Source organism: Sceloporus occidentalis, unplaced genomic scaffold, assembly GCF_023333645.1.
Source record: "Sceloporus occidentalis isolate IW3139 unplaced genomic scaffold, rSceOcc1.0.p SCAF_3, whole genome shotgun sequence".
NCBI classification, from domain to species: domain Eukaryota; kingdom Metazoa; phylum Chordata; class Lepidosauria; order Squamata; family Phrynosomatidae; genus Sceloporus; species Sceloporus occidentalis.
Genome location: NW_028316983.1, coordinates 249,168,856 through 249,195,836, shown reverse-complemented (window position 1 = coordinate 249,195,836; position 26,981 = coordinate 249,168,856). Strand labels below are relative to the sequence as shown.

Sequence of the window (26,981 nt, the reverse complement as noted above, 5' to 3'; positions counted from 1 at the left end):
CTGAAAAAAGAAGGCAAACCATCATACTGAAAATGTGAACAAATAGCAGAGAGATAGCACTTGATGGATGTGAGGCACAGCCCAACATCCACCAACGACATTAAGAATTCCAGCACCACTGGAACCGTGATGCAATGAGGAGACAGATCCCTCTCAGCCAGGAAAGAAAGAAATCTCCTCCACTTGGAGGAGTAGGACTTTTGGGTCGCCGGCTTGTGGGCGGCCCGGATGATCCGTTGAACCGAAGGCGGAAGGGATGTCAGCGCCGAAGCCTCCACGCCACCATCGGCAACGACTTGATGTCGGGGTGCCGGATCCTGCCATCCTGGAGGGTGAGAAGGTCCGGACGTGGCTCCAACCTGAGGAACTCGTTGTCGGAGAGGCGAAGCAGCAGGGGGAACCACGGCTGTCTCGGCCACCACGGCATGATGAGGATTGCGTCGACGTGGTCTCTCGACATCTTGGACACCACCCTGGTTAACAACAGGAACGGAGGGAAGGCGTAAATCGGTTCCCCGGACCAATCGAAGGCGAATGTGTCCCCGAGCGACCTCTCGTGATGCATTCGGGAACAGAACTGGGGGCAGTGGCTGTTGCCGGCTGTCGCAAACAGGTCGATCAGGGGGGCTCCCCACCGATAAAACAGGTCAGCGACCGTCTCCGGATGGAGCCTCCATTCGTGGCAGGTGGAAGAAGTCCTGCTGAGCTGGTCTGCTAGCGTGTTTTCGTCCCCTGGCAGGTGAATTGCCTGGAGAAGAATGTCCCTCTGGATGCACCAGTCCCAGATCCTCAACGTGATGTCTAGGAGAGTGTTGGACTTGGTACCTCCTTGTTTGTTGAGGTAGAACATCACCGTCGTGTTATCCGTTCTGAGCAGGACCACTTTGCCCGCGACGGTAGGCTCGAACGCTTTCAACGCCTTCTCCACGGCCAGCATCTCTAGAGCGTTGATGTGGAGGGCACATTCTTGGGGTGACCACCTCTCTCTCACACACAAGTCCAGGAGGTGCGCGCCCCAGCCTTCCATTGACGCATCCGTTGTGAGGGTCATCTGTGGTTGAGGCTGCATGAATGGCATGCCGGCGCAAACGTTTTTGGGATCCAGCCACCACTTGAGGGAAGCAGCCACCGGCCGTGGCACCGAAAACCACTTGTCCGGGGGATCTGTCAGAGGATCGAAGACGGAGAGGAACCAAGACTGGAGCGGCCTGAGCCGCAACCGCGCCCACGGAGTCACGAACGTCATCAATGCCATGTGTCCCAAGGCGACCTGAATCTCTCTGGCCCTGACCCTTCTGCGGGTATGGATGGGTCGCACCGCCATGGACAGCGCCTAGAAACGGTCGCACGGCAGGTAGGCAGTAGACTCTTCAGAGTCTAGGACAGCGCCGATAAAGCGGACCTGCTTGGATGGCTCCAGATGGGACTTTTCCAAGTTGATTACTAGTCCCAGGTCTGACAGGAGGCGCAGGGTGAAGCGGATTGCCTCCAGGAGTTCCCTCCTCGAAGGGGCCGTCAGCAGCCAGTCGTCGAGGTATGGAAAAACACTCAGCCCTCTTCAATGCAGGTAGGCTACCGCTGGCGCCATACACTTTGTAAAGACCCGTGGGGCCGTGGCCAAGCCGAAAGGGAGCACGTTGTAATGGTATGCGACGGAGCCAATGGCGAAGGCGAGGAACCTCCGGTGGGACTCCCTTATTCCTACATGGAAGTAAGCGTCCTTGAGATCCACCGTCGCAAACCACAGGTCCTGGTGAAGCAAGGGCAAAATAGAAGCCAAAGTTACCATACGGAAGCATCTATATTGCAAAAAGGAGTTAAGTCACCTGAGGTCCAATATGGGCCTAACTCCTCTATCCGGCTTTGGCACCGTAAAGTATCTGGAAAAAAAGGATCTGGGCCATAACTCTGAAGACAGGGGTGAGATGGCCCCCTTTTGAAGCAGAGAGCGCACTTCGTCGAGAAGGGTGTCCAAGGGGACAGTAGAAATGAAAGCTCCGGTGGGCGGGAGCTCTTCAAACTCAAGGGTGTAGCCCCTACAGACGATGTTTAAGACCCAAGAGTCGGCATCGATGGAAGCCCAGATGGTGACATAAGGCTTTAAAATGTCCATAAAAAATAAAGGAGAGGGAACGAAGTGCGCTAGATTTTCTCATGCCCTCTTCTTTCCCTGGTCAGGTTCCTGCCTGCGGTTCTGACGATATACCGCGGCTGGTTGCGGCGGCCAGAAGAGGAAGAAGACTGAGACGGGTAACGTTGACGTTGTGACCCCTGCTGGTATTGGCGGTCCTGGTAGGGGGACCTTTGAAACTGACCTTGTTGTTGCTGCCAAGGGCGAAGGCGCTTGCAGAATGAAGATGGCATTGGAGTAGACATGCCGTGTTTCCTCGCAGCCGCTTTCATTCTGAACTTCTTGTTCAGCTTTTCGTCGGTGTCCGCGTGGAACAGTCCCGAATCGTCAATGGGCATGTCCTCAATGGTTGCGCGGACGCTCGGGTTCAGGTCAGATCCCCGGAGCCAAGCATGCCTTCTGAGGGCGATGGCAGCCGCCATGGTCCTGCCGGAGCATTCGGTGACATTCCTCGCTGCCGTTATAAGCCAGCTCCCAATGGAGTGCGCTTCATCACGGATCTCAACAAGCGGTCTTTGCACCTCATCCGGGACATCGGGGACCAGAGGAGAAATGCCTTCCATTAGGGTCTGCACATAGGCACCCATGCATGCGATGTAGTTGGTTGCCTTCGCTACCAAAGCGGCCGCCACATAAGACTTCTTCACCAGCGCATCAATCTTCTTAGCCTCCTTGTCCATAGGGGAGGTAGCTTGGCGCTGAGTTGAAGTCTGCTGGGCCCCTTCAACGATAGCCGAATTCTGTCGTGGGTGGGTTGCTAGCCGGGGGCGCCCGGCGCCGACACCTTGTACAGAGACTCGATCTTCCGCGGCGGGCCGAGAAGTGAGGCCGGGGAGTCCCAAGAGCGCTTAAGGATGGACTCCAACGAGGGCAAGAACGGGACGGCGGGCGGTGTTTGAACCCGACCATGCACTCGTCGTTCGACCGGATCCCTAGCATCCTCCTCCGGGTAAGCCAACTCAATGTCCAGAGCCCTGGACATCTTGATCATGTGTTCCCCGAAGGTGCGGACATCGTCGGACGGAGAAGCCGCATCCGGTTGATGGAGATCCTGAAGAGACGGATGGGGGACATCCTCATCAACCGAAGCAACGTCGGAGTGTGGAAGATGGTCCGGTTCAGAGTCCGACGAGACAGCGAGGATAGCGGTAGTCGTCCTGAGTGTCTCAGCTGGACGGGGCCGAGAAGGAAGAAGCATCTCCCTCGGAGCAGGTTCGCGTCTCGGGCGGTCATCCTTACGGCTGTGATCCCTACGACCAGCCTGTTGGGGGCGATCGTCGCGGCCCCGATCCCGCCTGGAGAGATTGGACAAGGTGACTCGCTTAGGGACAGGTAGGTAAAACTGGTCCGCCTCTGCGTGGTAGAACAGGTCATCTCTAACGCCTCTAGGTGGAGAGAGGGTCGTAGGGGACGGCGACCTTGAAGGATGTCCGACAGAGTCTTCCTCGTCAGACAGGAGGAAGGGCACCGTAGAAGCGGAGGGGCGCGGGACCGATGAGGCCTGTCCCGTTTCGTCCACCATCCCGGCGGCTTCCTTGTCCCGGGGAGCCTCCCCAACATCCCGGCGAGGTGAAGATTGAAGGGCGACTTCGGTGCCCGTTTCCACAGGGATGGAAGCGTCCACACGGGGGCGATGACGGTCCCCTTTGTCAGACTTCTTCTTCGCCTTGGAATGCGAATCAGACTGGTCCCGGTACGGCTTAGGCTTCTTGGATAAGGCCACATCCGGGGATGCTTCCGGCACATGTCTCTTTTTGGCCACCTTTTCCCGTGGTGCATCCGGAGGAAAAAACAGGATCGGCGATTCAGAGATCCTGCGCCCTGAACTGGCACCATCCGTAGCCTTGGACCCCGATGCCTCGGTCCTGTCGGCTCTTGGCATCTTAGAGAGGTCCTTTGCCGGTTTGGAGGCGGTCTTGGAAGTCGATGCAGCCGCTTTACGGGATTTATGGTCAGAGACCACCCGGTCTGAAGAGGTAGACGACTCTACCGAAACTCCAAGAAGCTGGGCCGAAGTCGAAGTAGCGGCTGAACCCACAGACCCCGATTTCTGAGGGTGCTGGGTGGGTTTGGTGGTGGTACTGGGCTTCGAGGAGCCGCAGACCACATTGGGCTCCTTAACCGGGTCAGCCACGGAAGAAGGAGGAGCACTAGATGGGCCCTCACGGGCCGGAGGAGCCAAAGGCACAACGGCAGCCAGGGGCGCGGAAGACGGTCAAGAGTCCCCTTCCCGAACTTTGCCCAGGGCAATCGCGGAGGTTAGTCACGATTCCCGGTTCTTTCTGGCTTGGGAAGATAACGACTTACAGAGGGTGCAAGCCTTCGCGTCGTGGTCTCTCCCCAGGCAAAGAAGGCAGGAAGAATGTGGGTCCTGCACCGGGACCTTACCCCCGCAGACATCGCATTTCTTGAAGGGGGGGACATTTTCGAAAGTCGACGAAACAGAGACGAGATCCAAAATCGAGGTCAACAGTCCAACGGTCCAGTCAAGGGGGGAGGAAGAATCGCCAAAGTCAAAAAACAGTCCGAGTCAAAAAACCAGTGATCCAAACGAGCTAAAAGAGTGAAGTTCCAAACAGCAGCCAAGCGCGGCGGAAAAAAGGAACTGGGGAAAAGAGCGGGAACCGGGCTTTTATAGGAGGTGGGCGGGATTACCGCCAAAAAGTTTCTTTGGGTTGCAAAGTGTACTTTGCCCAGTGATTCCAGAAGTATCTGAACAGCACTGCGCAGGCACAGTGAAACCCATTTGTATGATTCGCAGAGACCACAAAGAAGAAGAATAATTCCTTGCCCAGAAGATCTCCGGGCAAGGAAGCGGGTGCTGCGACATCTAGAGCGTGACAGGCGGAAAAACCAGCGCTTAGCTGACAAGGCTCTCCTAGACCTTCTTTTGAAGGACTATGGAGAGGCGATAGATGCAGCAAAGAATTCGTTCTTTGCTGCACGTATCGCGTCCGCGGAGTTGCGTCCAGCAGAGCTGTTCAGGGTAGTGAGGGAGCTTACCCAGCTCCCCCCCGCCCTGAACCCTATTCTTGAACCATCCAAAGCCTGCTGTGACCAATTTAACAACTTCGTGGATAAAACCTCTCGGATAAGTGAAGGTCTTGAAGCCAGCATTAGAGCAGAACCTAGAGTAGAGGCCTCCAGAGCTTCCGTGGACTCGATTATACTGGATCATTTTGAGTCTGTCAGTACCGAGGATGTGGACAAGATCCTTAGAAGTGTTAGGAAGACAACTTGCTCTCTCGATCCCTGTCCCTCGTGGCTACTGGCACAGGGGGGACCGGTAGTAACTACATTGTTACACCGTATAATTAATACATCACTGAGGGACAGGCAATTTCCATCTAGCTTAAAATTGGCCATTGTAAAACCTTTGCTGAAAAAGCCCTCCCTCGACCCCCTGTTGCATAACAATTATCGGCCAGTTTCACTACTGCCATTTTTGGGGAAGGTGATCGAGAGAGCGGTTGCAATCCAGCTTCAATCGATCCTGGATGAAGCAGATTATCTAGACCCATTTCAAACCGGCTTTCAGGCGGGTTACGGGGTTGAGACTGCTATGGTTGCCTTGGTCAATGATCTCCGTCTGGGCATGGACAGGGGTAGCGTGTCCCTGTTAGTGCTTTTAGACATCTCAGTGGCTTTCGATACCATAGACCATGGTATCCTTCTGGAGCGCCTGGCAGAGGTGGGAATTGGGGGCACTGCGCTCCAGTGGTTCTGGTCCTACCTCTCTAGGAGGTTTGATTGATTGATTGATTGATTGAAATTTTATTTCTATACCGCCGTTCCCAGGATCACGGCGGTTTACAAACAATACCAATGCAATACAATACAGGTTAAAAAGAAAACAAATTTAACGATAAAGAATACCCCAAATAAAACCAAACACAACTATACATCATTAAAATCCATCATAAAATCAGTTAAAAATTAATAATCAATCTATCTAAAAATACAATACACAATACAATAGACAATACACAGGGGAAAAACAATCAGAACATGTGAGGGAAGGCCTGACAAAATAAATGAGTCTTTAGGTTCTTCTTGAACGACTCCAGGGAGGGGGCTAAGCGGAGCTCCTCAGGGAGAGCGTTCCAAGATTGCGGGGCCACAACAGAAAATGCCCTTTGCGCCGTTTGTACAAATCTAGTCTTGGGAACACTCAGAAGATTTTTCCCACCTGACCTGAGTGTACGGGGCAGATTGTATGGGGAGAGGCAGTCCTCCAAGTACTCTGGGCCCAAGCCATTTAGGGCTTTATAGGTAACAACCAACACCTTGTATTGGGTTCCAGATGGTGCAGCTGGCAGACGTGTGCTCCGATAAGAGGGCCCTTACATCTGGTGTCCCTCAAGGAGCCATTCTGTCCCCCATGCTTTTCAACATTTACATGAAACCGCTGGGAGAGATCATCCGGAGACATGGGGCGCGGGGTTATCAGTACGCTGATGACACCCAAATAGTCTTCTCTATGTCTCCAACTGATGCAGTGACCGGGGATGGCATCTCTCCTCTCGTGGCCTGTCTGGAGTCAGTAATGGGCTGGATGAGGGAAAACAGACTCAGCTTGAATCCAGAGAAAACGGAAGTGCTCGTGATAGGTTCTCCCGGTCCGGGGACGGCGGTGTTTCCACCTGTCCTAAACAGGATCACGCTTCCCGTGAAGGACTCAGTACGCAGTCTGGGGGTGCTTCCCAACTCTTCGCTCCACCTTACATCTCAGGTGAATGCGACGGTCAGGAGCACCTGTTATCAGCTTTGGCTGATACGCCAGCTGCGTCCCTACCTGGGCCAGAGGGACCTTGAAATTGTAGTACACGCTCTGGTAACCTCTCGTTTGGATTTTTGCAATGCGCTCTACATGGGGCAACCCTTGTACCAAACTCGGAAGCTGCAATTGGGGCAGAATATGGCGGCAAGATTGGTCACTGATACATCCAGGGCCAGTCATATAACACCGGTCCTTAAAGACCTTCATTGGTTGCCTATTCACTTCCGGGCGCAATACAAGGTGTTGGTTATTACCTATAAAGCCCTAAATGGCTTGGGCCCAGGGTACTTAGAGGACCGCCTCTCTCCATACAATCCGCCCTGCACACTCAGATCAACAGGGCAGCAACTGCTAAGAGTTCCAGAGGCTAGATATTCCACCACTACTCAGAGGGCCTTTTCTACCTCGGCCCCCAAGCTCTGGAACTCGCTTCCCGGCAAGCTCCGGGTTAAAAACACACCTGTTCCAGCAGGCATACCCCTAAAAACCCCTGAAGTACTCCCTTCTCCCCTCTCAGCAGCACTATAGAGCTAGCTTGAGATATTTTAGATTGTTGTATTTGGGATTTATTTTTGATGTTTTTATAATTGTTATTGTTGTAATTTTAATAGGTTGTTAAACTGCCTTGATCACCGGAAACTCACGAAATGAGTTTATATTTACATTATTACCTTTATAAAAGTGCTTTTGTTGAGTAATGTTCTACATTTTAACGAATGGTTCATCAGCAAAATGAGTCCATAATAAGTTACAGTACAGTGGTCCCTCCACATTTGCTGGGGTTTGAGGCATAAGACCCTCATGAAAGTGGGAAAATGGCAAATACAAAACGATGTTTAAACCTAAGAAAGCACCTGTCTAGGAACCTCTAGGTCCTCCTGTGCAACTCTGGGCTGGTTCTCACTGGCTTATACTCCGTGTTACAAATCGAATACAAGGTACAGCATTCCTATTAGAAACCGAATTAACTCTAGAACAGTTCTAGAGCAACCCGCAATTGTTCCCACTAAAATTCGAATCGTCAATCGGATTTTAATTTAATCCGTGTTAAAGGCGTATAACCCGTGTTAAAAAAATAGAAGAGTCGAACCTACATTTTTTCCTTGATTCGGGATAGAATCATAGAATCATAGAATCGTAGAGTTGGAAGAGACCTCACGGGCCCTGATCCAGTCCAACCCCATTCTGCCATGCAGGAAATCCAAATCAGAGGCTGGGAATGTGTCCGTGAGGATAAAAATTACACAACACCCTCCTTGCTGAACTTATATGTGCCCAGGTGGACACACTGCAGTCTGTGGGCACCCCATGGACCCTAAGGACAACCTTCCACCTCAAACCCATCACATCAGGTCTGGATAAGAAGGAAAGAAGCCCAGGAGAAATGTGGAATTCATGCAAGCAATCAAAGTTATTCCTAGAAGCTTGTGGGAATAATCCCCCCCCCCAACACACACAGAGAAATGAACCTCAGAAAACGACCAGGGAAGGGGCAGTCATCTGCTAGCACAGTTGATTGATTAAGGCATCAGAATGAATATCGACAATTACTTGTTTATATTCTATTTTTCTCCCAAAACTGGAACTCAGGGCAGCTAGTTGTTGTTGTGTGCCTTCAAACTATTTTCAATTTATAGTGACCTTATCATGGAGCTTCCTTGGTAGAATTTGTTCAGAGGGAGCTTGCCTTTTCCTTCCTCTGAGGCTGAAAGACTGTGACTCGCCTAAGGAAACCCAGGTGGTTTCCACTGCTATATAAGGACTTGAACCCTGGTCTCTCGAGTTGTAATCCTGCGCTCAGACCACTACACCACACTGGCTGTCACAAGGCAGGTTACTGACATGAGAACAATACAGATATAAGCCCAGACAATAGGAATTGGGTTATTAAATAGGAACGATCAGCCTCAGAAATCGGGTTAGCTGGATGGGAGGAGCGGAGCGCAATGGGCTGGCTTGGGGGAGTTGCCCTTATTGTCCCCATCCGTCATGGTCATTGCCATCTTTGCTTCCCTCACCCCTTTGTCCGCTGCGGTCTTTTTTAAGAGATGATTATTTTTTAATTTTTTTTTAATGGTTTACAGGCACTTAATCTCTTCAGCACTTTAAGCGCCTGAAGTCCCGGCCGCTCAAGCGCCCGCATCTGTCAAAGGACTCTTAAAGGCTTCCCCCGGTGGATTGCAACCTCCCCTCTGTGTGGGGAGAGCCAACGGAGGAGAGGGTGGCTGCACAGCAATCTGGGGGGAAATAGAGCCTTTCCATCTCTCCTTCCCAAACGGAATCTGCCTTCTCCTCCTTGATCCCATCTTCCAACCCTGGAAAGAGAATCTTTGGGGAAGAGTGCTCCCTCCCTGGGCTGTCTGTAGAGCCATGAAGCGGGGATATGTCCTGCAAAACCCATCCCATAGTTCCTCTGGAAGCAGCTTTCCCTAAATTCGCTTTGCCTGCAGCCTCCCCCATTGATCTCTGGGCTCTCTGAAGGGATGCTCCCTGGCTGTCTTGGGAGCCATGAAGCGGGGATGCTATCCTGCAAAACCCATCCCATAGTTCCTCTGGAAACAGCTTGGGTTCCCCAAATTCACTTTGCCTGCAGCCTCCCTCAGCCTCTCTGGGATCTTTCTTCCAAGGCAGCAGCCTAGCAGAAGTGCTTTGGGGAGGCAGTTTTCTCTCTCCCTCAACCATCCTTCCCCACAAATAATTGCAGGACTCATAGGCACTTTAAGCGCCTCCTCATTGGCTCTTTTATAAAAAAACGCAAAATTTAAAAGTGATGTTATGATGACATCGCTTTGATTGACAGCCCCAAAATGGTGAGTGGGAACGAAATAAGGCTAAAACCGGTTTATATATACACCGTTTTATTTGAATAGGAACGAAAGCGGACCACTTAAAGCGAATCAGTTGGTAAATGAGCGAAGAAAAAAAAGCGATTCTGAACGCGGGATAAGACCAGGGTTATTTTGAATCGATTTAACTGAAACCGGTGTATTTTAAATCATTGTAAATCACAAGTGAGACCCACCCCTCTGTGGTCAACAGCAACCAGATACTGGCCACAGAACCATGCTGTAGGACCTACAAATGCCTACAAAATTGCGCTGGAGGACCTAGAGAGAACATATCAGTCACCGCCATGAATAAAGCCGCAAATGTGGAGGGCTGACCGTATAAGTCATATAGCTGTAAATAAACCATAGGAGATGAAATTATATTTATATGAGTGTTTTCAGCTTCCCTTGGGCAACATCCTCCATTTTGTGGTGCCTTGTGCTCCATGGTGGAGAGGACATATCTGGCGGTCACTCTGGTCCAGGCCAACCCCCTGCTCAAGGGACCGTGTCGGGATGTGTGCATGTGTCTGTGTATTGGGTGGGCGGTTCCTCTTCCTCCTTACCTGGGGGATCCAGAGGTGGTCATCCGCAATCTCAGCCTCCAGCTCTCGCTCGGACAGAACCCCTCTCTGGAGCAACTGCAGCACCTCCGCACAAAAGGCAATTTTCTCCTTCTGCTTCCGAAGGCTCTTCAGCATCTGTGGGAAGGAAGAGCCGCCAGACGCGGGGGGGGTGGTTACCCCAAGGCCTGGCCCCCCCATCACCCCTCCTGTTTAATATCTAGTGCAGTGGTTCCTAACCTTCCTAATGCAGTTCCTCATGTTGTGGTGACCCAAACCCATGAAATTATTTTCGTTGCTACTTCTTAGGCGACCCCCATGAAAGGGTCATTCAATCCCTAAAGGGGTCCCAACCCACAGGTTGGGAACCACTGATCTAGTGAATATTAAAAGGGACGCTGGGGTGGGTGACCCAGGAATGGCCAGACTGTGGACGCCTGACCTCTTTACGCTTGGGAAACTGGTTTGTGCCAGCAAGGGAGTTAGTGGGCACCCACCATGATGAGATTTCCCAAAGCCATCATCCCTTCCATCATTAGAAGAAGGTTGTGAAGGGATCGTGGACAAAGAAGGGGATTGTTTGTGATTACTTGGGACAGGGACATTCTGGAGAGGAACGCAAATCCCTTTCTCCAATGCATTCACACCAATCATCCGACCATTTGCACTGTTCTTTTACTCCTGGGAAACCATTTAGCCTAATAATCCTTCCATGCCTTGGTTTCTGCCCCCAAGACAAGGCCTTGAATATAAATATAAGGAATAAAACAGCCTTTCTCCGGTCTTCTTTGAATTTCAAAAGTGCAGCCAATGAGATAAACGGTTTGTTTTGAAACCAGTTGGGTGCAACTGAATTTAATTGTAAGACTTCTTCAGCTGATTTAGGTTTATCATGATCAAATAGCTCTCTATTGCAGAAAATGTATTTTTAGGCCCATCTTTTAAAATAAAATACAATGGGGGGGGGGGGTGAGCTAAGAATGGGCAAACTGGGGAAGGCTGAGAAGTCATGATGTTTGTCCACCAAAGCCGGATGTGTAAAGTATTTTGAAGGCAGGGATTGATAACATCCACTTTTTTGTTAAACCAGCAATCCTGCTCTAAATGCACACTTGCTAGTTAGTTTTTAGGGTACCAGGTTCACATTCCCAATAAGCTGGACTAGATGATATGGTATAATTGAAACACTGCAAAATAACATTTAGCATAAGGAATGAATGGCAAGCCCCTCGCTGCATCAAAGGTTATACAGTCCCCTTGATCCAGAAATCCAAAACCTGAACTATTCCCAACTGTCCTCATTGATGGTCGAGAGAGCGACCCCTTCGCTTCCCGAGGGTCCAATGTACATAAACTTTGTTTCGTGCACAAAAATTATTGAAAGAATTGTGTATAAAATTACCTGCAGGCTATGTTTATAAGGTGCATAGGACACATAAATGAATTTCATGTTTAGTTCCCATCTCTAAGATATCGCATTCCAGATTAACCATCCCGGCCCAGGTTCCCTGATTCCCTCATTCCTCCCGTGGCCCCATCTTAGTGATGGTTGAGGATCAACAGAGGGATATCAGGGGTTTTAGTCTTTAATTGTTGTTTTTATGCTTTGATATTGTGTTTTTAATATGTTATACTGTTTAATACTGTCTTAAGGGGGGGAGGGATAAAGTGTTTTTAATTGTTATATTTTATATTTTACTGTTGTCAACCTCCCGGATTGGTTTGCCAGAGGGCGGTATACAAATAATAATAATAATAATTATTATTATTATTATTCTGTATATGCAATTATTCCAAAATGTGACAAAGACCGAGGAGACTTCCATCTCTGGCCGGCCATCTTACCCTTGAGCCCCAGTTTTGGAAAGAGAGCGGGATACAAATAAATACTGTAGAATAATAATAATAATGATAATGATAATGATAATAATAATAATACCATGCCAAAGTGCTGCCTGTTGCTCCTGGCCAGGTTCCTCAAGGAGCAAGCGCTGACCTTCTCGCTCTTGCTCCGGCCTCCAATGCGGACCACTCCAGTCGGCAGGAAATCCAGGATCCCTAGAATTAGGTTCGGGGGAAGAAAGGGAGAAAACTTGGGGAGAATGGCTTGGCGGCCATTCGGGAAACATACCTTGGTGTGCAGCTGGAGCAGAGTTGCACCTAGAAGCACAGGGTCTGCTGACCCTACTTGGCATTGCCACTGCGCAAACCAGGGGAAAGTGCCACCCTGAGTTCCCACCTTTAAGATATACAGCCTGCCTTCTGTATCCATGGGTTATTTATCCACATATTCAACCATCCATGGCTTGGAAATACTCCCCGCAAAATATATATTCCAATAAGCAAACCTTGATATTGCCATTTTATATAAAAGAAACCATTTTACTGTGCCAGGAGCATCCCCAGATTTTGGTAACTACAGAGGATCCTGGAATCAAACCCCAGTAGATAGCAAGAGCCCACTGTAGTAGTAATAGTAAACCCATTTAATCTGCTTTTCTCCTCATAGGACTTTATAGTTTCCAGGCCCTTGACCATTTTGGCCGCCCCTCTTCCGGACACAGTTCCAGAGAGTCACCGAAGAATGCGCTGCCCGCTCCCTGAGTGCGCTCCTTGCACTTACCTTCCAGGAACTGGTCCAGCGCATGGTTTGTGTAGCAGACAACCAGGCAAGGTGTGTCAGCCTTGTTCCAGAGGGTCTCGTTGTCCAACAGGACCCTCAAAATCTTCAGTCCAATGAACGTCTTTCCTGGAAGGGAACCGGAAACTTTCACAGCTGCTCCATCCTCCTGGGATGGAAAGGGGCCCACTCTTCTCGACCCCAAAACCATGTGTTTGGTGGAGGGAGGGTCCCAATCCATGCCTCCTCCTTGTAGCACCACCAAATATCCCATGGAACTCAGTCTTTGCTACAACTGAAGCCAGTGTGACTTCGAAAGCTTGCAGCACATAATTCTGTATTTTGGTTGTCCCAATAAAGGGATCCAATCCAGTGTTTGGATGTTATTGGATTTGCTATATGGCCAACATGGCTACCCCTAGATAAATGCAATGGGTTAGATGTTCTGGCACTAATGCAAATTTGACCAAATCAAACTTTTAGCGCGTTAATGATTAACTGAATGCACAAACCCCTTTCGATTAAGGGAACGACAAAACCCCACCAAACACTGATTCCTTTATTGGGCCAAGCAAAATGCACAATATAAACGTTGCAAGCTTTCAAAGCTTCTCTGGCTGCTTCTTCATCAGGCAAAGGAGTTACAAACCAAACAGGAGGGAGGGAAATGAATGATATTAGATGTCAGCCTGCATTTCGCTGTTTCTCTTCTTGCTTAAGATGGAATGGAGGGGCAAGTCTTGCAGACTGACCCTTTTGATTTACTTTCCTATCTCTAGAAGCCAGCAAACCCTTTGTTTTTATCAACAGACCTTCCGATGCGGACATCACCTCACCTGTCCCAGGTGGGCCCTGGATCAGCACAAACTCGCTGCTCAGAGCCATCCGGACGGCCGAAATCTGGGACTCGTCCAGGTGAGGAAAGGTCTCCGGAGTCCAGAGCTGAGGGCAGAAGAGACTCACGGATGCCAGATCCACCTGCGGCCACACAAGAGACACAACATGGACACCATTGGTCAGTCACCAGCTAAGTATCTGTATTGCTTCAAGTGGCTTAAATCGGTCTTTCTTGTATGCCACACTGAGAGCCCATGGCATGCTGTGGGATATAAATATATTTATATGATGCTCCAGAGACTGGAACCCGGAACAAAGGATGCAAGCTGCAGGAAAAGAGATTCCAGCTCAACATTAGTAGGGACTTCCTGAGAGTAAGGGCTGTTCAACAGAGGAACACACTTCTTCCTTGGAGATTATGGTGGAGTCTCCCTCCTTAGAGGTCTTTAAACAGGGGCTGGATGGCCATCTGTCATTGGAGATGCTTTGATGGAGAGTTCCTGCATGGCAGAATAAAGGGGTGGGGCTGCATCAGGACCCTTTGTGTCTCTTCCATATCTAGGAGTCTATGTCTCAATCCAATATAGGGAAAGCAGGATACAAATTGTTGTTGTTGTTGTTGTTGTTGTTATTATTATTATTATTATTATGTCTCTGGGAGAACCCTGACCTCCAGACTTCAATTCCCCACTTGAGCATAAATGCTCACTGAGGGACTTTAGATCCCAAGTCCAACTCCCTTCTGCCATGCAGGAACTCTCAATCCAAGTATACCAACAGATGGCCATTCAGCCTCTTTTTAAAGACCTCCAAGGAGGAAACTCCACCAAAATCTCCAAGGCAGTAAGTTCCTCTGTCAAATACCTCTTACTGTCAGGAAGTTCCTCCTAACGTTGAGTTTGAATCTCTTTTCCTGGAACTTGCATCCATTGTGTCCTATTCTCTGGAGCAGCAGAAAACAAGCTTGCTCCCTCTGTGATGCAAGGTACCTTTAAGACACAGCCCTTAGAGATATCACCTGTAGTCTATATATACTATTAAGAGGGTTGGAGAGGGATTGATTGCTCTCTTCCTCATCTCACCCTCCTGGGACTGGCTGTGCTCAGTAGCTCAAGGATGAATGAACTTACTGCTCTTACATAAAGATTGGACTCTGTGTGGATTCTTACAAGTTTGAATTCCAACAGCAGACATCACACTCTTCTCAATATGGCATCCCTTCAAATACTTAAACAGGGCTCTCATATCACCTTTCTGAACCTTCTCTTCTCCAGGCTAAACACAGCCAGCTCCCTCAGTCCTTCCTCATAGGGCTTCCTGGTTTCCAGACCCTTCATCATTTTGGTGGCCCTCCTCTGGACACTCCAGCTTCTCAATACCCTTCTTGAATTGTTTTGCTTGAAAGCAACCATAAATAGTACACAAATGTGGCCGTTTGACTCACCCTCACCCCATCCGCCCAGGGCCCCTGAGATCCATATAAAAACTCAAAACCACCCCGAAATGGCCGCCAGAAGGAAGATCACGGCTGCCTCTGTTCTGGCCACTCATGGACCAGGGACCACGCAGCGTCCGTGCGTCTGGTGGCACAGATTGTGTCCTCTTTGTACTGAGCTCCGTTCTGCCAAATATTGGGCAACTCCGCTTCTAAACACCCATTTTGCCAATGGAAATAATAATGACACTTCCTCCACTTCTGAGAAAGGCAGCAAACAATGGCCCACATTATATGACTCTTCCTAAGAACGATTGCCATGCCTTGGGTTGGAAATTCCCCTGTAAGCAGATTCAGTCAATGGACTCGACTTGAGAATTTGCAAAGGATCTGGATTTACTTTGTTTTTGGAGGTATAGCCCTGTCACCTTAAGATTATTTTGTTTAAACTATAGAATCCTAGAGTTGTAAGGGACTCCAAGGGCCATATAGTTCAGTCCCATTCTGCCATGCAGGAACTCTCCATCCAAGCATCCCCATTGACAGATAGCCATCCAGCCTCTCTTTAAAGATCTCTAAGGAGAGAGCCTCCACTAATGTGTTCCACTGTTGAACAGCCCTTACTGCCAGTAGGTTCTTCCTAATGTTGAAGCGAAATCTCTTTTTCTGGAGCTTGCATCCATTGCTCTGGGTTCTGTTCTCTGGAGCAGCAGAAAACAAGCTTGCTCCCTCCTCAATATGACATCCCTTCAAGTATTTAAATAACAATAATAAATAATAAATAGTTTATTTATATCCCGCTTTTCCAATTTTTGATCAAAGTGGCGTACAAGTTTAAGTGAAAAATACATCAAGATAAAAACAATTAAAACAGTATCTAAAAACAATCACAATAACAATAAAAACAACAGGTTCAGCTGAATGGGGAAATCCATAAACATCACAAGGTCGTCAAACCGAGGGGGTGGAACTTAAACTAACATCTCATGGGGGGAAGGCTTGAGAAAAGAAAAAGGCCTTAAGGTTCTTTTTAAAAGTCTCTAAAGATGTGGTGGAGCGGAGCTCATCTGAAAGATTATTCCATAGTCTTGGGGCCGAGATGGAAAAGGTCCGTAGCGAGGTCCTTGCATAACGTGCAGTTGGGACCTCTAGCAGATTCTTCCCTGCTGACCTGAGAGTGCGGGGCGGATTATATGGGGAGAGGCGGTCCTCCAGGTACCCTGGGCCCAAGCCATTTAGGGCTTTATAGGTCATTACCAATACCAACATTTGGAAGCAAATAGGCAGCCAATGAAGGTCTTTCAAAATAGGTGTTATGTGGTCTGACCTGGAACCACCAGCGACCAATCTCGCTGCCATATTTTGCACTAACTGTAGCTTCTGGGTTTGTACAAGGGTTGCCCCATGTAGAGCGCATTGCAGAAATCCAATCGAGAGGTGACCAGAGCATGTAATACGGTTTCAAGGTCCCTCTGGTCCAGGTAGGGACGCAGCTGGCGTATCGAAGCTGATAACAGGTGCTCCTGACCGTCGCATCCACCTGAGATGTAAGGTGGAGAGACGAGTCCAGGAGCACTCCCAAGCTGTGAACTGAGTCCTTCAGGGGAAGCGTGACCCCATTCAGGACAGGTGGACAAACCTCTAATCCCGGGCCGGGAGAACCTATCACGAGCACTTCCGTTTTCTCTGGATTCAAGCTGAGTCTGTTTTCCCTCAACCAGCCCATTACCGAGTTCAGACAGGCAAGAAGAGGAGAGATGCCATCCTTGGTCACTGAATCAGTCGGAGATACAGAGAAGACTATTTGGGTGTCATCAGCGTACTGATAACACCGCACCCCGTACCTCTGGATGATCTCTCTCAGCGGTTTCATGTAAATGTTAAATAGCATGGGGGACAGAATGGCTCCTTGAGGGACACCAGATGTAAGGGCCCTCTTATCAGAGCACACGTCCCCCAGCTGCACCATCTGGAATCTACCCGAGAGGTAGGAACGGAACCACTGGAGCGCAGTGCCCCCGATTCCCAACTCCCTCAGGCGTTCCAGAAGGATACCATGGTCGATGGTATCGAAAGCCGTTGAGATGTCCAAAAGCACTAACAGGGACACGCTTCCCCTGTCCATGCCCAGATGGAAATCATCGACTAAGGCGACCATGGCAGTCTCAACTCCATAGCCCGCCCAGAAGCCGGTTTGAAATTGGTCTAGAAAATCCGTCCCATCCAAGATCGATTGAAGCTGGAGAGCGATAACAGGGCTATCATATCAGCTCTTAACCTTCTCTTCTCCAGGCTAAACATCCCCAGCTCCCCAAGCCTTTCCTCATAAGGCTTCATGGTTTCCAGACGCTTGGGCACGTCACATACTCTCAGCTTCAGAGGATGGCAATAGCAACCGCCCTCCAAAGTCACTTGGCAAGAAAACCCTGTAATAGGTTCGCCTTACACGACAACAAAGTTGGAAATAATGTATGACTATTCTGTCCTAGGGATTTTGGCAAGACTTGGTCAGAGGCATCACTGAGTCGGGATTCGAACCCTGGTCTCCAGAGTCAGAGTCCAACACTCAGACCGCTGCTCCCAACTGGCTCTCTCTCACTCAGCTGCAAAACAACCAGGGCTAGACATCTGGACAATAAAGGGAGTCATTTTCCTGATGCGTCCAACTGCCCCAGGGCTCAGGTTGGCCGGCACAAGTGACCATTGCCCCAAGAGCCAGCCCATTCCTGGCTATGATGGAAAATGGAGATGTTCTCCAGGGAAGCCGTGCTGTCGTTTCCTTTTTTCTCTTTAGGATCGTGTCCCTCTCTTCCATATCTGCCGTCCCGGTTCCTAGTCTTCTTCTTATTTCTTGACTGTTTTCCTTAGAAACCGCTCCAAATCTGAGATGTTTTCCACCATGAATTTGGTGCACTTTAAGTCCAAATTAAAGACTATTCTATTCAGGGATGTCTTCCAACTTTTGTCTTGGTTTTATGGCTGTATATTTCATGACATACTATTTGTATTAATTTACACTTTTAAAGTACTGTTTTAACTTTGTTATAGTAATATTTTATTAATTTTATAATTTTGTGTGTGCTTTTAAGATCGCGCGCCGCAGGTAGGCTTTTGTTTCTGTTTCGGATTGTCGTTTTCTCTCCTTTGTAAGAGGTGATGTGATGATAACCCTAAAGATGCCATGTTGAGGAGGGAGCAAGCTTGTTTTCTGCTGCTCCAGAGAATAGGAGACAATGGAGCAGTGCATGCAAGCTACAAGAAAAGAGAGTCCAGCTCATTAGGAGGAACTTCCTGACAGTAAGGGCTGTTTGACAGATGAAGACAATGATGGGTTACAGACAGGCAAAAAGGGGGTGTGCTCATGACGTCATGAAGGTATAGCCTTTAGACTTTACCTGAATGCCGCCATGAACGCGCCACTTACGCGTCCCAAGCGGGAAGAAGTGGCATTAAAAGGGTGCCGCTTTTTTCCGCTTCTTTTTTAGAAAAGGCGTACTTGTGCATCTCCGTATGTAAGCTGTTGCACCAATACGCCACAATTGTCATGCCGCAAATTTAAGTTGCCCATCTAAAAGCTCCGTGTCTGCTGCAGTGCATAATGAGTCGGGGGCCCAGGACATGCACGGTTTGCAGTCAGGCTTTAATTGCAGTGTCAGATGCCATGCAGATGTGGAAGCTGCAGCACAGCTGTACTCTATTTTAATGCTCATAACCCTAACACTAGAGCAGCATGTGCGCATGCGCTGCTAGAATCGCGGGAAGTTGTAAGTTTTGCCGGCGGATGTTTTGGTTGTAGAAAGTGATAAAGGAAAGTTTGGAATTTAAAATGGCTGTGCATTGCATATTCAGTACAATGAATATGCATGATGCCGGTGACACTAGCACCGCGCAAGTGGAAAAGGATGCTAACACCAGCTGATCACCAGCTGGCAGGAGGCCACCTTTGTTCTTGGGTAGGGCGGGGAAAAAAGTTTAAAGGGGCCTGAGCCCTTTAATGGTGTACATGCGCATTCCGCAGCCGGCAAAAGGGAAATTGCCGGCCGGTGCTAGACTGCCGCAGTTGCGCACTTCTTAGCTGGCAAAAGAAAAAAAAGCCGCGTTCGCAGCCGCCCATGCGGAAGCTGCCTCTCTCTTTGTGGCATCCTGTGAGGCGGCGGTTTGGAAGCTACAGATCAGAAACGGCCCCAGGTGAGGCATCTTCACTGCCCCCAGTGTGGAAGCCCCATACACCTTAGCCATGCCCCCAGGGCGGGCGGTCTGAACGCTCCATATTCAGGGAAAGACACCTTCAAGACGTCTTCCCCTGCCCGTCTGTAACCCATCAATGCTCCCTCGAAGTGTGATGGAGTATTTTATTTTGGAGGTTTCTGAAGGGGGTTTGGATTGTGTCTTCCTGCATGACAGAATGGGGTTAGACTGGATGTCACTTGGGGTCATTTCCAACCCTAGGACTCTATGAACACTCTGCCCGCACCCTCCAGACCATCTCTCAGGGTCTCTGTGTGCTACCTTGGGGATGACCTCATTGTCCTCCACAGGTGAAGCAAAGCCAGCAACAGCAGAAGACATAGCGATGGTAGTGCCAGGGTTGCCCCTTGGCAGGTGCAAAGCACAAAGGTCAAAGGTGGCCAGGCCAGCCCCATCCTCCTCCAGATACGAGGGCCGGGCAATGTCCCGCTTGCACTTCACAAGGTACTTCCTGAAGGGCACAGCGGTGGCATCCATCTCCTGAAGGCCCTCCAGCACGTGCCGATAGGCCTCGAAGAAGGCGGGCGACTCCACCATGGTGAAGGTGGTCCGGCCCAGGAGCCGCAGGAGCTTGGTATGGCTCTGCTGGATGTCCAGCCACACTGCCCTGCGGAGGTCCTCCTTCTTGTGGGACCTGGCCACTGTCCCGAAGAGCACGTGGTCACAGTCGTTGGAGATGAGGCACACTAGGGAGCCGCTCAGAAGACACTTTGAGGCGGAGGTTCGCTTGGAAAGGAATTTGGCCAGGAAGGTCACGCCAGCTGGGGAGGTCCCTACGTCGGCCAGCTGGACGTTCCTGTAGAGCCGCAGCTCCCCAGCTGGCTTCTGTGAGTCAGAGAAAAGGCTGCGGAGGGTGAACTGCGAGGAGATCCCGTCCCGAAGGGGCTTGACCAGGTCCTCCCGAAGGAGACGGAAGTGAGTGTCCAGGTACGTCTCATCGCTCTTGAAATGGCCGGACACGAGGTTGGCTTTCAGCCTCCTGGTGGGCTCCAGGAAGATGTCCTCCGGAGTGGGGAAGACCGGGATGAGGTGGAAGTCATCCCTACCAGCTGGAGACTCCAGGCTCCCCATGACATTGCCGCTGGACTCATCCGGCCGCAGGAAGGCCTCATCCAGGAGCCTCTTGGTGTCTCGCAGCTGCTTCTGGGTGATCCATGTGAAGTGGAAGCCACGGCTCTGCAGCCTCTGGACTGTGGCACAGAGCAGGTCCAGCGGGTAACAGAGCAGAGTGGGCACCTGTTTGGGAGCCGCCTCGAGAAGGTGGTGGAGGGCGGCTACTATGTCCCCCATCACCTCCTGTGAGATCTGGCCGTCCTGGCACTGTAAGGTCTCCAGGCTGGTGGTGAACCTCAACAGGTTCTGGAGCACAAAATCCGGGCTCAGGACCAGGTCCAAGACAGGCTGGACCTCCATGCGCTCCATGGGCCCTTCCAGCACATGCCTGATGACACGCAGAAGAGTGTACACCTTCCTGGGGCTGAGTCCAGAGCTGCCCAGTGTCCTTGCCAGCTGATAGTTGTGGGTCTGGAAGAAGGACAACAGCTGCCTGGGGCTGTGGTCACAAACCCTCTCCAAGGATTCCATGATATCCTCTGGAGTCTCCAGCCTCCCCTGGGGCCTGGGTTCAGGAAACAGCCTGGGGGCTTTCCATGGCGGAGGAGGCGGCGGTGACCCACTCCAGCTCCTCTTCCGGGACCCAGACATCCTTCAGTGGGGGGCAAGGTCAGCCCCAAAACCTGGAGGGGGGAGACATGGAGAATACTTGTGAATATTTGCACACTCTAGACTCAAATCATGCTAAAAATTCTGCAACATAGACTCCAATCAGAGAGAGAGAGAGAAATCCCAGAGGTCTGAATGGACTTCAAGAAAGGAAGAGGCACCAGGGACTGCAATGCGAACATATGACGGATAATGGAGTGAAGCAGGGCATTGCAAAAGAAAACCAGTATGTGCTTTATTAGCTATAGCAAGGCCTTTGACTGCATAGATCATGAAAAGCTATGGAAGGCCCTTAAGGAGAATGGCGTGCCAACACATCTGATGAGGAATCTGTACTCAGGAGAAGAGGCTGCAGTCAGGTCAGAACCCAGAATGGTTCCCAGTTGGAAAAGGGTCAGATAATAATGGTTTCCAACTGGCAAAGCTGAACTTATCTCTGTTGCTAACCGTATAGCATGGTTCTCATAGCTATGGTGCATCATTTACCACAATTAAAGCTTACCAGGGACAAACATACAACAGCTAATGGAGTGCACCAAGGAATTTGAAAAGAAAAGCAGCATATGCTTTATAGACTATAGCAAAATCTTTCATGAAAGCCCTTAATGAAAGGCTATGGAAGGCCCTTAAAGACATCATGGGAATGCTAAGGCACCCTACATGTTAGGCATGTGTGCAGAAAATATCATATGTAGACATGGAAGAAGGAGGTTTAGACATGGAAGAAAGAGGGCTGAATACTGGAGGAAGGAAAATCTACTATAGCAATATATATGCATCAATATATGCAGGCACCTCTCCATTGAGGCCCCCTTGTCGTGGGGGAGAGGCTTGCATACCCTAATGAAGATGTGAGCTATGCTGGCGGTGGTATAATAGCCACCTATGGGGCCTCCCATGCCAGACAGGTCACAACCGAAGGGTCTGACCAAGAGCGCCAAAGGGCAGGATGGGCTCTCTAGCCTTATGGCCACCATCCTAGGAGAAGGAAAACTCTAATCCCAAACCCGGGCAGATGGTGCTCGTCTAACCCTGCAAGGTCAACCATCTGAGAGAAGGAAACTCTAATCAAATCTATGACCCGAGGACCTCGCTGCCACTGTCCATGCTTGTCAAGGCCTCAGCAGACGAACCTCTGGTTTAAAGGGTGAGGCCAGTTCTGTGCATGCTGCGCTCCACCAGAAAAATCCATTGCACTGGCTCCAAGGACGCATCCAATCTCTGAAAAAGCCCTGTAGCGATAGGTGAGGGACGTAACGGCAGGGGTAAAGATGCACTGGAAGCTGCAGACCCAACCCAACATGCAGGCGGTTCAGGACTTTGGTCACTCAAGACTGACCAGGGATGATAGTCTTGTTTGGCAGCATCCTGAATGATCAAGCAGCCTTTTTTAAGGAGAGCACTGCTTGCTCCATATGGAGAGGGGCCTAGAAAAGGTGGCCTAAAGAAAGCTCATCCCCAACAACCCGGTTGGCTAGCCGCGGCCAACGGGCATCTTCTGATGCGGTCAAACAAAGACAAAGAGACAAAGGCACACACCAGCCTCCAAAGGTGCAAACAGACTAACGCTTGCATGCTGGAACATCAGAACCATGGAAGATTCTGCAGACAGTGGACGTCCTGAGCGTTGTTCTGCTCTAATAGCCCATGAACTGTCACAACTTAACATCGACATCGCTGCTCTTAGCGAAGTTCATCTTCACGAGGAAGGCAGCCTTAAAGAACACTCTATTGGTCTGGCAAACCCAAAACTGAAAAACATCTTTCAGGTGTAGGCTTCATGATCAAAAACTCCATTGCTTCCAAACTCAAAACCTTGCCAACAGGACACTCTGATCGCATTATCTCCTTATGCCTCCCATATGTAGTTCTCTTCAGTATATATGCCCCAACTATGCAAGCTGACCCTGCGGAGAAAGATAAATTCTACTCAGACCTACGCCACCTTAATCAAAAAGTCCCTGCAGAAGACAAAATCATTATCCTTGGTGACTTCAATGCCAGAGTAGGAAACAACTTCGAAGCCTGGAAAGGTGTTTTAGGCAGGCATGGTGTTGGAAACTGTAATGATAACGGACGCCTCCTGCTAGAATTTTGTGCAGAACAGCAGCTGACTATTACAAACACCATCTTCCAGAAGAAAGATAGCTTGAAGGCAACCTGGATGCATCCCCAATCCAAACACTGGCACCTCATTGACAACATCCTAGTGCACCAGAGAAATATTTGCGATGTCCGTCATATCCGAGTGATGCCCAGTGCAGAATGTCAAACAGATCATCGCCTCGTAAGATGTAAACTAAATCTTCATTTTAAGTTTAAACCTAAGAGGGGTGGCATCCTAAAGAGGAGACTCCAAGTCAACAATCTTCAACAAGCTGCCATGAGAGACAACTTTCAGGCAAATCTGCAAACAAAACTTGAAGACCATCTTATAGATTCTTCTGCTACAGCCCTTTGGCAACATATCAAAAACAGCATCCTTAGGGTTCTCCCTCAAGAAAAACCAAGACTGGTTTGATGGAAACAACCAAGAGATCCAGGAGCTGTTGGCAAAGAAGAGAACTGCTCATCAGGCACACCTTGCCCAGCCATCCTGCCTTGTCAGAAAAGCAGCCTTTCGCCTTGCATGTAGTCAACTCCAACACAAACTCAGAGACATTCAGAACAAGTGGTGGGTCAATTTAGCAGAAAAGACACAACGTTGTGCAGATCTGGGTGATTCCAGAGGATTTTACAAAGCTTTTAAAGCAGTGTTTGGACCTACATATCAGGTCCAAAGCTCCCTATACAGTACAGATGGTCAAACACTAATCACAGATGAAGCTTCCATTCTGAACCGATGGGCTGAACATTTCCAAAGCCTCTTTAGTGCCAACCGAGTCGTCCAAGACTCAGCTATTCAACATATGACACAACAACCGATGAAGAAGGAATTGGACATAGCTCCCACTTTGGAAGAGACCCTTAAAGCCATACAACAGATGAAAAATGGCAAGGCAGCCGGGATTGATGGAATTCCACCTGAAGCTTGGAAACAGGGAGGTCATGCACTCCATGCTAAACTCCACAAACTCCTTGTGAGTTGCTGGGGAAAAGGCGAACTGCCATCAGATCTCCGAGACGCAGTCATCATCATCACCCTGTACAAGAAAAAAGGAGCAAAATCCGATTGCTCAAACGATCGAGGTGTAACACTGCTCTCCGTCGCTGGAAAAATCCTTGCAAGGATACTCCTGAACAGATTAGTTCCTGCCATTGGAGAAGAACCTCTTCCTGAAAGCCAGTGCGGCTTTATAGCTAATAGGAGCACTACAGCTATGGCATTTGCCCTTAGACAACTGCAAGAGAAATGTAGAGAGCAGAACAAAGGACTCTATGTAACATTTGTTGAACTCACCAAAGCCTTTGACACTGTGAGTAGAAAAGGTCTGTGGCAGATCCTGGAACGATGAGGATGCTCCCTCAAAATGATTACTCTGTTACATGAGGGCCAGCAAGGTCAAGTCTCTCGGAGCCCTTTCTAATAACTAACGGTGTGAAACAAGGTTGTGTTCTCGCTCCAACTCTATTCACAATCTTCTTCAGCATGATGCTCCAAAGGGCTATGGCAGATCTCAAAGAAGAAGATGACGGCATTTACATACGCTACCGTACTGATGGTAGCCTGTTTAACTTAAGCCTCCTGAGGGCCCGCACTAAGACTCTCAACTATCTAGTCCGTGAGCTGCTTTTTGCTGACGATGCTGCCCTCGTCGTTGCCCATACGGAAGCAGCTCTGCAGCGCCTAACATCTTGTTTTACTACAGCTGCAGAGCTCTTTGGGCTGGCAGTCAGTCTGAAGAAAAGGGAAGTTCTCTACCAGCCTCACCTCAGGAAGAACACTACCATCCCCACATCACCGTAGGCACATCTGTGCTTAAGTCCGTCCAGCAGTTCACCTCAGGAAGAACACTGCCATCCCCACATCACTGTAGGCACATCTGTGCTTATGTCCACCCAGCAGTTCACCTCAGGAAGAACACTGCCATCCCCACATCACCGTAGGCACATCTGTGCTTAGGTCCGCCCAGCAGTTCACCTCAGGAAGAACACTGCCATCCCCACATCACCGTAGGCACATCTGTGCTTAAGTCTGCCCAGCAGTTCACCTCAGGAAGAACACTACCATCCCCACATTACCGTAGGCACATCTGTGCTTAAGTCCGCCCAGCAGTTCACCTCAGGAAGAACACTACCATCCCCACATTACTGTAGGCACATCTGTGCTTAAGTCCGCCCAGCAGTTCACCTGCCTGGGAAGCATCATCTCCTCATATGCCAAGATTGATAAAGAGATCGATCACAGACTGGCAAAGGCATATAGCGCATTCGGAAGGCTTCACAAAAGAGTCTGGAGTAACAAACACTTGAGGCGAAGCACCAAAATCAGTGCGTATAGAGCCATTGTAGTGTCTGTTCTCCTCTATGGGTCACCTATCGCCATCACCTACGACTCCTTGAACGCTTTCATCAGCGCTGTTTATACACAATTCTAAATATACACTGGACTGACTATGTGACGAATGTTGCTGTCCTTGAGCAAGCAGGGATCACTAGCATTAAGGCCATGCTATTGAGGACGCAGCTGCGCTGGGCAGGACACGTTTCTAGGATGGAGGACCATCGCCTCCCCAAAATAGTATTCTACGGTGAACTCGCCATGGGTCAAGAGCGTAAGAGGGGCGCCCCAAAGAAGAGATACAAGGACTCCCTGGAACAACATCTCAGGCTTGGCCAAATTGATCACCAACAATGGTCCTCCCTGGCCTCGCATCGGGAGGCATGGAGACGCACTATCCACGATGCTGCAGCCTTTTTCGAAAGCTCACGGCGAAGGAGTCTCGAAGAGAAATGACAACGCAGAAAGAACCGCAACCTGGAAAGATCACCCAAGGAGACTTTCTGCTGTGCTTTCTGCAACCGGACCTGTTTGTCCCGGATTGGCCTTTTTAGTCACCTACGCGCTGCTTGTACAAAGCGCGGGATCATGAGTCCTTCCTGAATCTTCTTTTGTGAAACAAAGCCAGAGAGATAGGCAGACAACCTTGTCTTATGAGTGGAAAGCACCACAGACATGGGACAACTACTAAGAAAAACCAAGGAAGAAAGTGCAAAGGCAGCCTTGCTCCGGAACAACTCTGGGACTCAGGGCAGCTGGCAATGTTAAAAAACCATACAATTTAAAGACTGGAAAAACAGTACATTAAAACAGAATTAAATTACTGCACGATTAAAACTAATTGTAAGTTAATGTATAAGATACGAACAATATAACACCCGAGCTGCTGGCAGCTCATCAAAAGCTTATACAGCAATATCTCCAACTCTGTGGAGCGCATTCCCAGAAGAGATCCGTCTCCGTGGTACATTGGAAGCCTTTCAAAGGCAGTAAAAACACACCTCTTCTGGCAAAGTTATCCTCCTGATCCTCTCTAAAAAAGTATTCCCCAATCAGATTAAGATGTTTTTAAATTTTATAGTCTTGATTGTTTTAATACTAGATTGTTGTAACCATTTTTATACTGTAATATGACATATGTCATATAATTTTACCGTATGTGAACCACTTTGATCTCAAGGAAAAGCAGTAAAAAGATTATTATTATTATCATCATCATTGTCATTATTATCCATTGCAAAGGATGTGATACAAAGGGGGGAGAATGATGACAAAGATCCTATTAAACCACAAGTTGAACATGAGTCAACAGTGTGGTGACGCAGCTAAAAAGGCCAATGCAATGAGGAGGACCTTCCTGAGAGTAAGGGCTGTTG

At 49.3% G+C, this 26,981-nt stretch overlaps 1 protein-coding gene across 1 annotated transcript in view; it reads right to left on the bottom strand.

Moving 5' to 3' along the window:
- Positions 1–21,047, bottom strand: part of LOC149317781 (NFX1-type zinc finger-containing protein 1-like) — a 39,050-nt gene extending 18,003 nt beyond the window's left edge. The window contains exons 1-5 of the mRNA XM_089518197.1: positions 19,704–21,047; positions 13,759–13,900; positions 12,926–13,051; positions 12,242–12,360; positions 10,306–10,440 (exon numbers count right to left, since the gene is read on the bottom strand). Of these exons, the coding sequence (XP_089374323.1) occupies positions 10,306–10,440; positions 12,242–12,360; positions 12,926–13,051; positions 13,759–13,900; positions 19,704–21,026 (1,845 nt within the window). The 5' untranslated portion in view covers positions 21,027–21,047. The remainder of the gene's footprint in view (positions 1–10,305; positions 10,441–12,241; positions 12,361–12,925; positions 13,052–13,758; positions 13,901–19,703) is intronic.
- Positions 21,048–26,981: the final 5,934 nt, after the last annotated feature.